Here is a 17,869-nt window from a genome sequence, read left to right as displayed (position 1 = left end):
AGTCTGACCTCTTGTACTACATAGGCCATAGAACATTGCTCAGTGATTGCTGGTGTTAGGACAGATTTTTGTTTGTTTGTTTGCTTTTAATGGGATCGACACCCAACCTTAGAAGGACATCCATCCTTCAATAATGGGATCGACACCCAACCTTAGAAGGACATCCATCCTTCAATAATGGGATCGACACCCAACCTTAGGAGGACATCCATCTTTGAAGTCTGGATAAAGAGCCTGCGGTGTGTCTTTGGGAGTTCTCCCAGTGGTTAATCAATGGCAGTGTGAAACAAATGCACTCTTCTCTGTCTGAATTAGGCTGATTTCAGCTTCTACTCCTATATTTAATGAGAGATGACAAAAGTCCTCTTGCTGTCCCCACATGTCCCCATGTAGGCTTTTAAGGACCGGGATGGCTACTGATAGGTGTCACGTTCAGCTAAGTTAAATATATTCATTATCTCTCTTCAGAATACACTTTGAGTCCTCGACTCATTCTTGTTGCTCTCAAAACTGTTTGTGCTCATCAGTATTTTCTGTCTCTCTAGTCTGTATATCCCAAAGCAGACTCGGTGACCTCATACTTGGTTCCAGATTTGTTCTGCACAAGAACCAGCACTTGTGTGACCGAGTCAAAAGCGTGGGCCTTAATTGGCAATTGCCTGCTCAAAGCTAGTTCTAGCTAAGAAACAATCCTATCCTTTTAATTTAACTGGATTAATCCCTATAATGTCCATATTGTTGTGTAAAGTTAATTTTCCTGCTGGAATAGCATGCACTATTAAGATTTTTTGAAATTCTAGGATAATATGTCAGCATTGGTGTCAAAGGTTTGTGTGTATGAGGTTTGGTTAACGATAATTATATTCCATAGATCTCAGTGCTGATAATCCAATTAATTATATTTCTAATTTCTCTCATTGAAGATGTTGTTGTTTATTGTATTAAGTTTATTCTTGCGGATGCTTGATCACATTTTCCCTGCTTTGGAATGGGATTTGCCGAGGTGACAAGGGGGGGCCTGGGAAGGGGTTGCTTTTGTGGCTCCTTGGGAGCATGCTCAGTGCCAGGAGCTGCTTCCCTGGGCTTCTCCGGAGTCTCTGTGTTCCCCCCATGCTGCTTCCTCCCTCTCACCAGAGGCAGATCCGTAAAGGAGACAAATGAGGTTAGCACCTACCCAAGATAAATGCGGGCAGATAATCTCTATTGCTTACTTTCAGTGGAGCCACCGAGAGGATGAGGCATTGTTACACACACAATAGCTCAGACATCGATTGGGGCTTTCATTTACATGGCCCGTTTCCTTTTCCAAAGTCCTGATTTTTTTATTTTATTTTTTTTTCTGGTGCAGAGCACTGTTTCAGTTGAGCTCCATCCAAGCTACAGTGCCTAAAACCTGAAAAACTCAAAGTGATTCGTCGGCTCTTTGAACATATTCCCCGACATAAATAATGCATCTGCCTCCTCAGAGGTGTGAATTAAGAGAGCAGTGAAAATATTTGCAGGGTGAAAGTGGATAATACTGTTTCAGAAACAAAACATTACTGTGATGTGAGTTAGGGACAGTGGTATCTACAAAAAAAAGATCACAAAACAGTTTTCAAACAGTCCTCCCCTTAGGATGAGTGAATAAACAGAATAAAGTTGCTGCATTTTAATTTCTGAAGCGGTACATTTCAGGAGTTGGTTTCAAGCGCGCTGTTCCTGTGTTGCAGGTTATACAGAGAATATTCTACACAGTCAATCGATCCTGGTCGGGGAAGATCACGTTAACAGAGCTGAGGAAAAGCAACTTCTTGCAAGTATGTTGGAGACATGGAGTGCATCACCCCTTTGTTCCTGGAGCTGTGTGTGTGCCGTATCGCGAGGGAGGCGGAGTGCTCAGTGCCAGGAGAGAGACGGAGCTGGTGGGGGAGATGTGTCTGGAGTTGGGATGAGAGAAGACCAGGGACTGGAGCCACCAAGAGCTCTTGGCTCCTGGTCTGGCTAAAGAGGAAGGGGAAGCAAGACCCAGCAGTGCACTTATGTTATGTGGCTCAGTGAGCGGCCAAGAATAGCTGCTGGGTTGCCAACGGGGTGGGTAGGATGGCCAATTTCCTGGCTCCCCACCGGCAACCAGCCCACTGACAGCTGGTCAGGCGTGCCGTGCTGGGCAATTGTGAGACCCTGCAGCTCAGGAGACAATTTCCACTTCTGCAGCAGGCTTTTTCAGAAAGAGTAATGGATCTTGTTACAATCTCTGCAAATCCTGATGGCTTTAGGATTTGTATCTCCGTTCTCTGTGTATTTCGCCCAAAGAGCACCGGGTTAAAATTGGCTTTGGCTGCTCAACTCCAGCTCGACCTAAAAAGCCACAAAGTCTTTAGGCTGAAAGGTTAAGGACTCGGCTAAAGCAGTGAGACTTCTCTACTGCATCCTGTTCTCCCTTCCAGATGTAGTGTGCTGTCTTCCTCAAAAGCCTCAAGCATGAGTTTGTGCTCCTTGCCCTTTCAAACATCTTCTGCCCCTCTCATCACATCTGCTTATGAAAAAATCAGTGCTCCCTTGGATTGTCTCATGCTGGTCCACGCCCTCTGATCCCAGTTCCTCCCAAACCTATGTTGTAAACAAATCCTCCCAATTTATCCTGCATCTTTATTCACTCATTTTCTCCCTTTATTCGCACTTCCCCTTTCTCTCCTTGCACATCTACTCTGCCTTTCATCTCCTGCAGCAGGGAAGTTCAGCTCTGGGACTGTAATTTCACTTGGGCAGCTCTTTGCTGTGTGTGTAAATGGCATATTTTGGCATGAACTATAAAAGAAAAAAAAATCTGTTAGCAAAAGACCTCCCCAAGTGATTATCATCTGCAAAGAAATGGAGAGACCCACAAAGAATCTGAAGGGGCCAGTGAGTGGTCAGAGGTTTTTAGACTTGAGTGTCAGCAAGTGAGAACAGTGTGGGTCTGGCAGTGCCATCCTGTTGTCCCCGCTTGAAACGTGACAACCTGGTGGGTAGCAGGATGTGAGGGTTCTGTTGAGAGTCAGTTGGGCTCCTTAGATGTGGAGATGACAAAGTTGGTGTTGAACTATCAGTGCCTACGTGGAGCACAGCATCTGTTTTTATGGTTGTGGATAGAAGGGCCCCTAAGCCTGGCTGCTTAGAGATACAGCTCCCTGGGATGGCTCTGAGGCTGGGTGTCACCTCCTCCCTTCTGAGAGGCTGCAAGGACAGGGGAGGACAGACCTCACTTGAGCCTGGTAGCTTTTTCACATTCCTGCAGCCATAATTTATTGGTTCTGGAAGGGCTGTCTGGTGTCCTGTGGCCTCAGCAGGAGGAGAAGGGCAAACAGGGAGGTGGCCCTGGTTAACATGGAGTACCCTTCTGTCTGTGGGAAGGATGGAGGTAGGTGAGAAGTGGAAATGAAACAAGGACATTGTCACTGAATGTTTTCTAACAAGATGTTAACAGCTGTCATGGTTGGAAATCTGTCTAAGCCTCCCAGTTAAACCAGACTAATTCCTGTCAGTGACAGCTCAGGAAAATCAGCGTGATTGGTTTGATCTGCTTGGGATCCATCCCTCCTTCCCCAGTCCAGGCATGAGTCTGGAGCAGGACTTGATTTTTCCCTTTGGGAGCCAGGCAAGGCTGTGTGATTTGTGAAGATATATGTCAGTTCTTGTGGAGAATTGTGGACTTGCCGTTGTAAATGGCTCTAAGAGTCTCTGGTGCAGGTCAGAAACGTTTCACAAATAATGGATCCCAGCTGAGGCAGCAGTTGTGTTCTTGTTTCTCTGCCTTGCTCTTCACTAGAGCTGAAAATTATCAGCGGTTGCTCACAGGAGTGGCAGGAGCAGTGTGTGTACATATGTTAACTGGGATAGCCAAGCCAGATGCTCTATAAGTGCCTGTTAAGGAATGCAGCAACAAAATCTCCTACTGGGGAGAAAGGCTGCCTTTTGGATTAACTCTCAGAGCCATATTCACCCAACTTCCACAGAGGCTGGAGGACTTCAGCTGCTGAACTGCCTCTTTGTCTAGGTTTAACTTCCCGCTTTATTTGTACTCTTTCAGACTCTTGCTCTCTTGGAAGAAGAGGATGACATAAATCAGATCACAGATTATTTCTCCTACGAGCACTTCTATGTTATATACTGTAAATTCTGGGAGCTGGACACTGACCATGATCTTTACATCAGCCAGAAGGATCTGGCTAGGTACAGTGATCAAGGTATGCTGCCTGAAGCTGTGGTGGGACAAAGGGGATTGCTGTAAATAGAAAGTTCCCACTGAAGAGTAAAGCTGAGCTTAATTTGGTTAATTTGGTGCCTCAAAAAAATTTTAATGGAGCTGTCCATCTGTTACACAAATGCTGATTTACAGAGCCAGTTGTAGGGGCGTAGACGCAGAGAAATGCAGTGTGCACTGCATGAGTAGCTGGAGAGGGAGCTTCTGTTCACCTGTGGGTCACTGCCAGAAGGACAAGCTAAAATGTCTTGAAACTTGCCTATAATTTACTAAGGGTTTTGCAGGAACTTGGAAGTAGGGACAAGAAGCACAAGTTCATTTTGTGAACTTCAAAGATTGCTGAAGTGCAATCTCGTTATGCGTGAGAGAAATTCCATGGTTTGGTGGAGCTTGGTGAACTTCAGCTTGCAGGTGTCCTCTGGAGAGTATCTCTGGGGTTCAGCGTGGAGCTCCTTCCCACAAGTTGAGCAGATGCTATGAGCTTTCGAAGGCTCGAGGGCCATGGATGAGTTAATGGAATACAAATCCACAAAGGGCTAAAAAATCCAAGTTTCTGTACGTGTTGTGCCTGATGGAGGCACTCGGTCAACTGTGTTCTGAGAGCATGATATGCCCCCGTGCTTACCTGTTAGGACTCATGGTGTGATGTCTTGGACAAGAGCTTGAGCTATTGAGGAGCATGTTTAATCCTGAAGACAAGGCCTTCTTGGATTCTTCTGTGCGGTCGCTGCACTTTTTGGGAAAGTAGGACAGGGACAGAGAATTGGATTTGGGGAAATGGGATGTTTGGACACAACATGCCACTGGAGGTGGCAGGAAAGGTGCAGTGTGTGGTAAGGTGTTGTAGTGTGTGGTGAGGTGTTGTAGTGTGCGGGGCTACAGGGATCTGGAGGTGTGACAAGCTGTCAGGCATTGCTGGAGCTCTGGGGATGGGGACAACATTTTGTAGGAGCCAAGATCCTGGAGAGCTGAAGTAAGAAAGAAAGAAAGGGGTGACAATGCTGTAGGTATGTGTGTGTGTGTCAGTGGTGTGGTGGCCCACGTTTGGAGTGTAGGTGTTTATGGGAAAGCTGTAGGGGTTCTGGGTGAGTGTGACAGTCACAGAGGTCAGGAGGGCTGGGTGGGATGAGGATGGAGGAGTGCCTGGCTTGGGAGAGGTGGTATGGGACACTTAGGCCCTGCTGGGAGATTGGAGTGTGGGGATGGAGTACTTGTGGCACTGGGTGCTGGGGAGATAAAGAAAGGGTGCTCTGGGCAGGGTGAAGGGGAGCAGCGATGGATTTTGAGGGGTGGTGCAGGTTGGGTCTGCCTGGCTGCTGTGTCAGAAGTGTGCCAGGACTGCAGAAGTGATGGAGAACGCGTAGAAGGAGCTACTAGGTCCTTTAGAAGGTCTAAAGGATTGGTACCTGCTGCTTGGCTGGTGTGTCTCTGCCATAACAATCTATCCCACACATTTCCTGGCTGGCAAAGCCCTCCCACTCCCCTAAAACGACGCTTGTCCTTCCCTGCAGCAGGATTGCCACGGCTTGTGCTCTGCTGAGAAGGGTTTTGTAGGGATTTGATGTGTGAGTTTTGCTTGATAGCTGAGCTTCTTTTGCAGTACACGTTGAAATAGTCTCCTTCCATCACCAAGGTTTGCTTATGTGACAAATCCTTCTGCAGCAAAGTGCAACACTGCCCATGTCCAAGAATCAGATAACACACAGTTGCCATATTTGTGGGGAAATGTGGTGTTTGGGAGGATACAAAAGCAGACACACTGGGAGAATCATCCTCGTTTTTTCCAAAATGCTGCTAAACAGAGACCAGTAAAGTGGTTAGACAATGTGGACAGAGCATTCTTGCAGCAGTGGGAAATGGCTTTGTGTGTATTCAGCATTATAAGCAATTGTTTGTAGTTATTCCTGTCACCTGTAGTTTCATTTTCTCTGTGTTTTCTTTGTTTCCAGCTTTATCAAACAGGATTATTGAGCGAATATTCAGCGGCGCTGTGGTGAGGTGAGGAATGGCATCCTGCTTGGGGACAGAAGTAAAGGGAATTTCTGTCAGGCTGATTAGAAATGCAAGATACCCTCAAAAATCCCCACCGATCAGAATGGTTTCCAACATGGTGCTTCAGTTGGAGCTGCCTGAAAATGGAGTGAGACTTCTGAGCATCTTAAGAAAACAAATTAAAAAGTCCCATAGCTGACCATCTGTAGAGCTTATTGTAGAAGAAGCTGGGCATAGCCAGAGGGAAGATGTGAGCACTATGTGTTTGTGCCCCACAGAGACACAGGGATAGCTGAAGAGCACTGCTTTAGAGCATCCAAAAAGTAAAACAGCCCACAGTTGTGGGAGGGGATGTGGTAGATGAGCCTCAGCCCTGCAGCGACAGCAAAGTGGCAAACACTGTGCCTGGGGGGAAGCACGCAAGGACTGGTGCTGCACAGTGTGGGGAGTATGGTCTAACTGGGTGACGGTGCCCCATTTTCTTTCACCGACGATCTGGGGCTTTTGCAAAATACCTTTGATGACATTCTGAGTATTTAGGAACATGGTGATTATTTTTATTTCTGTTTTTTTTTATCGTGTGTCTTGCAGAGGCAATGAAGTTCAAAAGGAAGGGCGCATGAGTTACGCTGATTTTGTGTGGCTCCTGATTTCGGAGGAAGACAAAAGGAGTGCTACAAGGTCTGAGTGATTTCTGTGTCTTAGTAAAAGTATTAAGATGAGCAGATAAGATTATAGAAACTTCCGTGTCCTGCCACTTACTATAAGAGGCGGCAATTTGCATTCCGGTGATTATTAGGAAGAGAGCAACTTACTGTCTGTGTTTGGTCAAATCATTTGCCTTTTTTGAGGAGAAATTGCATAGGAGCAGAGTTTTCTTATAAAAGTCTTGGTATTCATCAATCCCATGGTTACCCCATGTCATGAAGCTCTGGCTCTGAGGACAGACCCATGAGATGTTTGCGGTTGATAGGCATGTTCCCTTCATGCATGTGGTAGGTGCATAAGAATGGCTTCAAGCTGGAGGGGACCAGATTTAAATTGGAGATGAGGAGAAAATTCTTTACTGTGAGGGTGGTGGAGCACTGGAACAGGTTGCCCAGGGAGGTGGTTGAGGCCCCTTCCCTGGAGATATTCAAGGAGAGGCTCGATGAGGCCCTGGGCAACCTGGTCTAGTTGGGGGTGTCCCTGCTGACTGCGGGGGGGTCGGCCTAGATGGCATTTGGATGACCCTTCCTGCCTGAGCAATTCTATGACTCTATAAGAAGGGTTTGTGGGGAAACTTCACTGCGTCGCTTTGTAAAACCTGCCCGTGTGCCTGGTTTGTACATCCCGTGGGAGAGTACATCCAGCATGCAGAGCTGAACCAGATCTGCCTGTGATCATTAGGGCAACAAATCTGAGGAGGAAAAATGAGAAGAAGAATTCATAAATGCAGGGTTGGAAGAGAGGATGTAGAGTCCAGCTGTCTGAGAAGCATTGCCTTCTGTCTAAAGGAGTAGAGGAAATAAGTGTGTGCCTGCCTCATCACTCACCGGGGTCACTCAGGGGTGGCCAGTGTCTGGTCCCTTCCAACCTGGACAATTCTATGCTTCTATGATTCAAGAAAGGTTTGTGGGCCCTGTGATCATTAGGGCAACAAATCTGATGAGGAAAAATGAGAAGAATTCATAAATGCAGGGTTGGAAGGGAGGATGTAGAGTCCAGCTGCCTGGAAAGCATTGCCTTGTGTCTAAAGGAGTAGAGGATATAAGTGCGTACCGTGTCTGCCTCATCACTCTCTGGTGTTGCTCAGGGGTGGCCAGTGTCCTGGGCTCAGAGTTGGTTCTATCTGGCCAACTTTGGCTGCTGAATCAGAGAGGGACACCCTAACCCACGTGAGCCAGTTGAGCTGCAGCACAGTGGACCCTTGCTACAGCTACCAAGTGAAACAGGTCATGAGCATGGCTGTGCTCACAAGCCACCTAGGAGTCTAACAGGAGACACTCTTGAGTGTTGGCCCTGATCCCTCCCAAAAGGGATTTTCATCCCTGGTTTTATGCCAGCCTTTGGGCAGAGGAGCAGTAGGGGGTGGGGGAAGGGGGATCTGCCTTGCTGTGGTCTCTGCTGTATGGATTTCCTAGTGCAGTGCGGTGCTCTCACTGCTCCTGGCTCCTTTTCCCAGCATCGAGTACTGGTTCCGGTGCATGGACCTGGACGGGGATGGAGTGCTCTCCATGTATGAACTGGAGTACTTTTATGAGGAGCAGTGTGAGCGGATGGAAGTGATGGGCATAGAACCACTGCCCTTCCATGACTTGCTGTGTCAGATGCTGGACCTCGTTAAGCCAGAGAGGGAAGGTAAGTCCTGTTTAACGGGAGTTTCCATCCTCTTTTCATCTATGGTGGATCGAGAAGGTACTGTCGCTGTGAAACCCATCCATAGCCCAATCACAGGGTTGAAATTACTGTACAAGGTCAAAGTCTGAACAGTGGCAATTATGCCATAGTGTTATGCATCAGGAGGTTTGAAATAATTCACACAGTCTCTTGTTTTAGTAACTTTTTGGAACTGGAACAAGTCTTGTATATCCCAGCTGTGGGATGTGCTGACAGCACAGATTATGAAACCAGACCATCCCCATTCACATTCTTTCACATAAATGTGAAAGACCTCCATATGTATGAAAGATTTAAGCTTAATAAATGTACCTATTTATTGAATAATGTTAAAATCCTTGACTGGCTTGGGAAGAAATTTTGCAATGTTGTAGCATACCGATGTTTTAATTATAACTTTGGTAAGGCTGACAAGGAAGAGGTCCAGTCTCTCACGAAGTAAGAACTCAGTAGCACAATAATGTGGGTGTTTTTTCTGTAGGAAGAGTAACTCTGCGAGACCTGAAGAGGTGCAGAATGGCTCATGTATTCTACAACACCTTCTTCAATTTAGAGAAATATCTGGACAACGAACAGAGGGATCCCTTTGCAGTGCAAAAGGTATAAATCACCTTTATTTCTAAATACAGGCCTTTTCAAACCCACCTTTGGAATGTGACTGGATGTAGGGAAAATCCAACTGAATATAAGAAAGTAGGCCAGTCAAACAGCAGAACAGGTTGCCTAGAGAGTTTATGCAGCTTGTGTTCTTGGAGGGTTTCAAGATGTGACTGGACAAAGCCTTGAGCAAACCTGACTTTGTAGCAAACCCCAATTTGAGCAGAGGCTGGGACTAGAGACCTCCTGGGTCTCTTCCAATTCAAGTTGTACTGCTGTTCTGTGACTCGGTTGCCATCACTGATCCCCCTACACCAGCCCTGGCAGAGCAGTGTGTGATTCTAGAGAGAGTGAGCAGAGCACTGATTGAGTGGGCTGAAAGAGGGGAGCTCGATTGCACCAGAAGGGAACCTCATTCCCTCAGTTTAGAAAGTAGCTGTGAGATTCAGAACTTGCCATCACACTTGTCTCTCCCCACCCCCTGCACAGCTGCAGTCATAAATAAGTAGGCTACACGTGAAGATTTATTACACATCCAGGTTGGAGTCTGATCCTTAAAACAGCACCAGCAATTTGGCCTAAACAGAGCCAAAGAGACAGACCTTCTTCACAACACAGGGGCCGAGGCAGATGAGGTGCCAGCTCCGTGATCTGGCCACACTTGGAGGACTAGATGGAAGGTTTGGATGTTGCAGGTTGTGCCTGGTTGTCAGCCTGGCTGCACTGTCACTCATCATCCTCTCTTCCCCAGCAGAGAAAACGCAGGGGGAGACTGTGGCTTTTCTATTTTACAGTTGTTGTTGCTCCCCACTAACTGTGGGATGTTCAGAGACTTGAGTTTTGTCAGCTGGTGGTGTGAAGTCCCTCACCTTTGGCTCACCTTGCGTATCCAGTGAAACCAGATGTGGCTGCAGCTTAAAGACTCTCTCCCAGAAGCCTCTTATCTGGTCAAATACAGTGAAGTGGAGGGGATGCCAAAACCAGCTCCAGTTCCCTCATAACCCGTATGAGGAACCTTGTGGTTCTGTGATTCAAGGCTTAAATATACCCCGAGCCAGAACCACCCTATTTTTTGTTTGTTTGTTTAAACTGGATCATCATAAGAGCAGTCAAGTGGGGCCATGGGGAATAACTTATTTTCCCCATCTTATAGCAAATGGCAGAGGGCCAAGTGTTTACAAGGATGTTGTTCTGTAACCTTCTTTCAAACTTGCCCAAACTTAGCAAACTGTGACGAGTTCCTCAAAAGCTCAGTTACAATTAACATCTAATTAAAGATTTTAAATGGCTAAGTTCTTTAACCAATTACAAAGTGCACAGATGCAGGGCTTGCTGAGCTAGAGCAGAGAAAATGTGCGGTTATTAATGTTTGGCACTTCTGAAACGAAGCAAGCTCAGTTCATTGGCAGCTCAGGTCACACAAAGCTGAGCTTTATAGACTAAGGGATGTATTTTTTCATAGTTAGGCGCTTCTGAAACGAAGCAAGCTCAGTTCATTGGCACCTCAGGTCACACGTTGAGCTTTATAGACTAAGGGATGTATTTTTTTCATACTTACTTATGTTCAGGTGTTAAATTAACAGGATTGTGGAAGAAGCAGAGACCATAACCCCTTGTTCTCCCACATTACTTATGTGCAGGTGTTAAGATAGTTTAAGATATAATTGTGAATCTTTCCGTTAAGGCGATTTTTGACTCGCTGAACTATTCCTAGAATTGCCATTTCACCTGTTTGGTCTAAACAAGTTAGCCAAGCAGCTGGAGAGGGGTTTGGACGTAGTGTGCTTGACTCTCTGCTCTTTTCAGGACGTTGAAAACGATGGCCCTGAACCCTCTGACTGGGACAGATACGCTGCCGAGGAGTACGAGATTCTGGTGGCCGAGGAGTCTGGGAATGAACAGTTACAGGAAGGGTAAGCATGGGCATCACCCTGCCCTGGGCACACACACTCCTAAGCAGAGGTGGTGGATTAGTGGATTTACCATTCAGACTCAACCCTGGAGCAGTTGCTCCCCAAAAGCATTTGGTGCAGTGGGCTGCTTTGTGGGCAGCCCTGGGGATCAGCTCCGCACACCGCGGTAATGGAGGGAGCTGGGAAAAGGCACAAAGTGTTTTTTCTTCTGGCAACCAGACAAAAGCAAAAAAAAAAAAGGAGATGGAATGACTTTTCCTAGTCTTGGCCACATATTGACCACGTCACGCTGTCACAGATTAGAAGCTGTACCTCTGTTGTGTTTATTACACCTAGCGGGGACTTTCTTTAGTCCAATAATTTTACTTTATGCCTGTCTTCCAACGTTTTCATTCATTTACTAAGTTTGTTGAGACTTTTTCTTTAAAACACCGTTGGTTTCTGCAGTACCTACACTCATTTTTTGCAGCCTTCTCTAAAACTATGGACAGAAACTCTAACTGTCCTTAGAGTCAGTGAATTTAGGCAGAGAGTCACTCCAGAACCTCTCTGTGTGCAGAGGCTCCTAATAGAGACTCAGTATAATTACCTTTTAAATTTGTGTCTCTGTTAGTATCTTAAATATAACATACATCCAAATTAAATATAACAAACATCCAAAGAATGCTTATCCCATCTTAATCTTGCGTGATTCAGGATTTCATCCCTTCCTGCACAGGATTTGTAGAGCCATGAAAGTCAGAGTACTGAGAAGATTGCATAATTTTCAGAACTTCCCACACTGGGAACTGCTTGGGATAAGAGTAGCACCTACTAATTAGCTGCAGAGATTTGCAAAGCTATTGAGAGCCCTGGTTCCCTCTCTGCCTGTGATGTGCATCCAAACAGCTATGGGCTGTTCCTCATCCCCTTTGAGCTGCCTTCCCTTTTTGTGGCCTTCACAATGGAAGATGAGGTAACTCTGGATGGAAGATAAAATTGCTGTGTTCTCCACAGCTGCTTTGCAACACCTGTGTCCTCAGCATGGCAAAGAAATAGGAGCCTCCCATGAAAGCTTTGCGGGACCACGGATCCCCAAACTCACCAAAACCAGAGGAGAAGTGGCAGGTGATGTCAGATTTCTGAAGTCTGCCTGCAACAGCTCTGTGTCTTCCTCTAAAGAGCATGTCAGCAACCTTGCTGCTTGCTTTTAAGAGCCCCTGAAAAGCTCTGTAGCCATGGCAGCAGGATTAGATCTCATTTGTGGAGCATAGCAACAGACCACGCAGGAAAAAAAGGAAAGGAAAAAAGAAAAACAAAGAGCTGGATGCCCAGACAAATTTGCCAGAAACAGGCATTGAGTTTTTGCACATACATTATTTCTGCTGTCCTTTGAGGATGACAGAAACGGGGAGCGGGGACAAAACCAAGACAGTTTCTGAGCTCTGTGAGACTGGGAGGTTTTTGGCTGTTAGCTGGCAGAGCCTGAAATCTGGTATTTGTCTTATTAATACTTTTGAAAATACCCATCACCAAGCAATCAATCCCAGATGAATTAGTAAGTATGTAACATGTTGGTGACTTCTCCCTGTCCGTGGCTTCTCTGGAAGGTTTCTGAAACCAGCCAGTGTCTGTCTGGCTCCTGAGAGAGCACTGCTCCTGGAAGAGGAACCTCATCAAGACCTGGTGGATACTCAGAGGGACTTCAAGGATGCTGTGACTCCCTTGAGAGCTACAGTCACCAAAAAGGTGGTGTGAGAAAGGTGGTGTCTTGCTCAAGACAGCAACGAAGCGCCGCGTTTCACTGGAAGCTTAAGCTGATCAGAACATTTCTCAGCCACGTTCTGCTTCACACACCTGTGTATGAGATTCAACAAAGAGCCTCTTCCCTGGTGATTTTTTACTCACGTTGTTGTTTGAAGGCAGGACCAGTAGTAGAATCTGACCAACACAAGCTCTTAATGCAGATGGAAGATGGATTTTGCAGAAATCCTTTCTCGTAGTCCAGGCTATGACCTGCCTGCCAGGGGTGGGCACCGCTTTGTTCACTGTTCCAGAAACCAGTTTCAGCCACCTGGTGTACATGGAAGCCACAGTTGCCTTCACAGAAAGAGATCTTTCTCCTTAGGAAGGAAAATTAAGGAGGAAGAGGCCATCTTTTATCAGCTGCTGATGGGAAAGAATCCCCTTCACCTGAGCAACAAGGAGTGAGGGCACAACACAGAGGAATCCTGCCTGGAGGTGGGACAGATACAGGATCAGATGTTGGTTTAGGCAGCTTAGACCATTTTTCTTGTGTCCCTCAAGTCAGCTGAAGGCTCAGTTGCCCATTCCATGAATGCAGCAGCATAAGGAAGGGAAAGGGGGAAGAAATACATCACTGAACCAGCCACTGACAAATTTTTCTGAGTTTACCAGAAGGAAGAACAAAGAATTCCCTGAAGTAATATTGCCTTCTCTGAACAAGCTCAAGTTGCCATCATCGAGTCTTGAGGAACGGGTGCTTAATCTACACGAGCCCATATATGTATTTAGGAGACTGTGAAGTTTTGAAGCTGGCCTGGAAGGAAAGAAGGTGATTAGTGCTAATCTCATGGAAAAGCTGTCCCTTGGGTGCTTCCTGGCCATAAAGGTGTAAAGTATGTTTTCCAGGATGGGAACTTAAGGCACCGTTGAGCCTTAAGGAGCAAAAAAGTGGAGAAGTAACTCACATGGGAGAAGACAATGGGAAGCCCCTTTTGTAGAAGACTTGAGAAGGTGTAGGCCAGAAGCAAAAGGCACCAGAAAAAAGAATTCTAATGGAGCTCCAAGTGCTGTTGTGTGTGCAAGATAAACAATCCAGGAAAGAGGTCTCGTTCCATTTATAGGGGAAAAAAAGGAAGAAAGCTTCCAGAAATTGGTAAAACTGAAGGTGAAGGGGAGACAAAAGGACCATTCCTAAGAAGAGCATTCAGATAGAACTAAAAAGTTTTCCTCAGCTGCATCATCTTAAACCAAGGAGACTCTGGGGAAACTGAGGCACATCCAAAGGTGGCCAGTCCCTTCCTGGGTGGGGAAAGCCAGGGGAGGCAGAGCCTTGTGGACTCCCCACAGGCACCACTTAAGCCAAAAGTGTGCATATTGTCTACTTTTGGGCATCCTTGTGTGCATATTATCAGAACAGTTACAGGTGTAGGATCCAGACCATTGTTTCCCTTCTCCAGCTTATGCAAGGATCCAGAAGGTGGCAGAATTACTCAGCAGGTGCTTTCCTTTCTGGAAGAGAAGATGACAATGGCCAGGAAGATCTCTCTGCTGTTTGTCTCTTCTTCTCATTGCATAGAATCCCCCCCCAACAGGAGGACACCCATGCTCACAGCCTCCCAAGGACTGGCAGTGCCTGCCTATGGGTTAGTAAAGGGAAAAGCAGCACCAGAAGTGGTAGACAATTCTTTCTTGGCACCATCCGTGGCAGGGTATCAAAGGAGCTTTTTGCAGCAGGGTTTCTCAGTGGCCAAACCAGAGGTCACTCCTGTGCTTGCCATTGGAACACCTGCTGCAGCGTTGCCTTCGCAAGCAGCGTTGCTATCAGAACAAAAAGAAGAATTTTAATTTCTTGGGAGCCCTGTAGTGTGCTGAGACTGGAGGGAAAACATCTTAAAAAGATCATTTCTGAGGAATGGGACGAGAGCCCCAAAGCGATAGCCTCTGCTTGCAGAGCACAGAACCCGACCAGCCCAAACAGGGCAACCAGCTGGAGCTGAGAAATCACAGCCAAACAGCCCCAGGCCATAAATGCTCAGACCTGGGTATTAAACTTCAAACCAAGTGAGAGAGGAACATGACAGCACGGCCACAATTGTTCTGCTGTGGGTGTCAAAACATGCCCTGATCCAGAAGATGCTTTGGAAACCAGGTGTTCCCAAGCAAGTCTGAACAAGCCAAATCTCCTCTAGGGCTGGATGACTTTATTTCTAACACTGAAGTGTTAAGGTTACTGTGAGCTACTGCCAATTGTTACTGGAACTGGATTCAGATTTTATAACACTGAACACCAGTGAGAAGTTGTTTCAGAACATACAGATGAGGATGGATGGGAGCACAAAGTCACATCAGCTGTCGGGACAACAGTCACTGCAGGAACTGTTTTCAGAGCCTTATAAGTATCTCCCTGAGGTTAACATCTTGCATGCCACTGTGTTTTAGCTGCTTTGGTAGCCACTGAAATAACACACCTGAAAAAGCTCTCGCCAAAATGTGGCTCTTAAAGACATACCTTTTATCTTTGCAGATCGTTTGAAGAAGACTATGACACAGACGAAGTCTTATCTCCCTCTGAAACTGAGACGAGGCAGATAAACTAGTTCTCTCCGCTCTCTCGGCGTAGAGAAATGGAAGACATTTAATCCATATCTTTCAAACTGGATAACGTTCAGTCCCAAGACACTTAGGGATTTTTCTGAAATCCGTCATTGGAGCAATGGGCTTTATTTTGTACACTGTAACTTGAGAACCCTTTTTTTTTTTTTTCTCTTCCTGTGTAATTGCAATAAGGTAATTTCTATAAAAAAGGCTTTTTACAATGTGTTATCGTGCACGCTCATTAAAAGTGGTGATTGCACCTTGTTTCGTTTATATATAAATTCTGTTATGTCCCCAGATGTGCAATAAATGCCAGCATCTAATGATTAACTGCAGGAACTGTGTGTAACACCTCCAGTGGTCGGTCATTTCTCACTTGGTTCAGTCCTGTGCTGTTCTGTCCTCTCGACTCTACACCAGGAGTGACAAAAGAACTGCCAAATTAACTTAATTTAAATGTATGTCTAGAAATCTTTTGAAAGACAAGTCACAAGGAAGTCCTCTTTTTTTTCTTAGTGCCCCGGAGACCAAGTCCCCTTTTGCACTTTAAACCACAAGCTCTTACAGTTGATACTGGACATATTTTACTTGTCTGAATCTGTGGACAGTTAAAGCACTACAGGATGTAATGTTTCTCTAAGGATTTGAGATATAGTTAACATTTCTACATATTCTGCTGTGCATAAGATCTTCCCGGATGTAATGTTTCTCTAAGGATTTGAGATACAGTTAACATTTCTACATATTCTCCTAGATCTTCCTCAGGCTAGTGTTTTGTCTCTGTAAAAGTATTTTCTAGCATATTTGCAAAAAAAACCCAAACATATGCGCTGTTCAGCCGGTGGGTTGGAACTGCTGTGTCTGGTGTGCATCAGTTTTGTCTGTTCCCCGTGTTCTTCCCCTCTCTCCTGTTGCTGACCTCTAGCCTTCTCCGAGAGACTAAGCTGAGATAATGAAGAAAAAACCCCAACCCAAACCTAGGCTGCTAAATTTCTGTTAGTGGAGGGATCCTTTAACTGGTAAAGGAATTAGGAATGTTGTAAAAAATTAGTTTTCCCACCCACAAAGTAGGCTCCGATCTCAGAGAGGAAGCACTAACTAATGAGTTCTTCCTTTAAGTGCAAAATTAAACTGACTTTCCCCGTAGAATGACACCTGGTGTCTCCAGTCACAGCACGTGCTCTGCTGCTGGAGCTGTTCCTCCTCCCTGGAGCTACCTGTGATTCAGCCCAGAGGTGATGAGCACATGTTCTTACCCATCCTCAATTTTAGCCATGGAAGATTCACAAACAGATCTGGTGCTTTCCTTCTCCAGCCTGGGACAGGTTTCAGGTGTCTTATTTTATTTCAACCAGCGTAATTGTGCCCAAATGTCATAGAGTGGTTCGGGTTGGAAGGGATCATCCCAGGGACACCTCCCACGAGACCAGGTTGCTCAGAGCCCCGTCCAGCCTGGCTTGGGTGGTATGTATAGACCAAAGCAGCAATTAGCTGGCCACAACAATGCAGCTTCAGCTTTTCCAGGAGCCTGTGAAGCGTAACGCCTGCCTCCTGATGCCCAGGTGGGCATCCAGGAGTCCCGTCCTGAGGTTAGGGACTCTCTCCTCAGGATCAAAATCTGAAAGAGAAGAAGTTTTCAGCGATGCTGGGCTTGGAGATCTATTCTCTTTCTCTTGAATAAAGCTGCTGTTTTATCCAGATGCATATAACACACCCCAGCATCCCAGATTTGATATCTGGGAAACATCTGGATGGCCAGGTTCTTAGCAAAGACACTCGAGGTAACTCCCACTCCACCATAAGAGCTGATGGAAGGAGGGAGCACTCAGACCAAAGCAGGATAAGCCTGTGTGGGTGCAGCAGGCACACAGGAGCAGCTCTGCTCAACACCAGGGTGTTTGTTTGAATCGCATCTCCATCATCACTGTAACCACCCTGAGGGGAAAAGCTTTGCTGGGGAGGATTCCACACAGGCCCAAATGCAGAAGAAACTAGGAAATGATTGCAGAAACCAACGTGGGATGAACCAGGAGCTGTAACCAGCTCTGTCCACTTCTCACCTGAAAGAACCTGGGCGAAGGAGTTCATCTCTTCTATTCACCATCTAGGTCCAGAGTGGTCTCCTGGCTTGATAGAACTTCCCATCTCCCCAAAGATTCCTCAAAGGAACAAGAAGAACCTGACCCCATTCTAGGCTGAAACTGAACCTTCACGTTACTTCAGCTTAAACTCCACGAGCAGCAGCACTGGAATGTCCAGTTTGCCAGTTATGTAAAGTCTCCTTCCAGAATGACTTGGTGATTGTCTCTTTTAAGGTTTTAACCTGGGGTAGCCCTGGCACCTCCAGGAAGGGAAGCTTTCTGAGCGCTGTACGGAGTAATGTAATAATCCAGGTGGGAAGGGACCTCTGCAGGGCCCTGTCCCACCTCCTCGCTCCCCTTCA

The 17,869-nt window shown here is 46.2% G+C and overlaps 1 protein-coding gene across 1 annotated transcript in view; it reads left to right on the top strand.

Annotated features, from left to right (window-relative positions):
• PPP2R3A (protein phosphatase 2 regulatory subunit B'', alpha) overlaps positions 1–15,685 on the top strand; it is a 50,071-nt gene extending 34,386 nt beyond the window's left edge. Inside the window, 9 exon segments of the mRNA XM_014944247.1 lie at positions 1,713–1,799; positions 4,052–4,208; positions 6,175–6,223; positions 6,809–6,898; positions 8,382–8,557; positions 9,078–9,196; positions 11,000–11,106; positions 15,356–15,405; positions 15,408–15,685. Of these exon segments, the coding sequence (XP_014799733.1) occupies positions 1,713–1,799; positions 4,052–4,208; positions 6,175–6,223; positions 6,809–6,898; positions 8,382–8,557; positions 9,078–9,196; positions 11,000–11,106; positions 15,356–15,405; positions 15,408–15,451 (879 nt within the window). The 3' untranslated portion in view covers positions 15,452–15,685.
• The last annotated feature ends 2,184 nt before the right edge of the window (positions 15,686–17,869 follow it).

This window comes from Calidris pugnax, unplaced genomic scaffold (assembly GCF_001431845.1).
Source record: "Calidris pugnax isolate Ruff unplaced genomic scaffold, ASM143184v1 scaffold143, whole genome shotgun sequence".
NCBI lineage: Eukaryota > Metazoa > Chordata > Aves > Charadriiformes > Scolopacidae > Calidris > Calidris pugnax.
The sequence above is the reverse complement of the archived record's forward strand: the minus strand, read 5'-3'. Positions and strand labels throughout refer to the sequence as shown.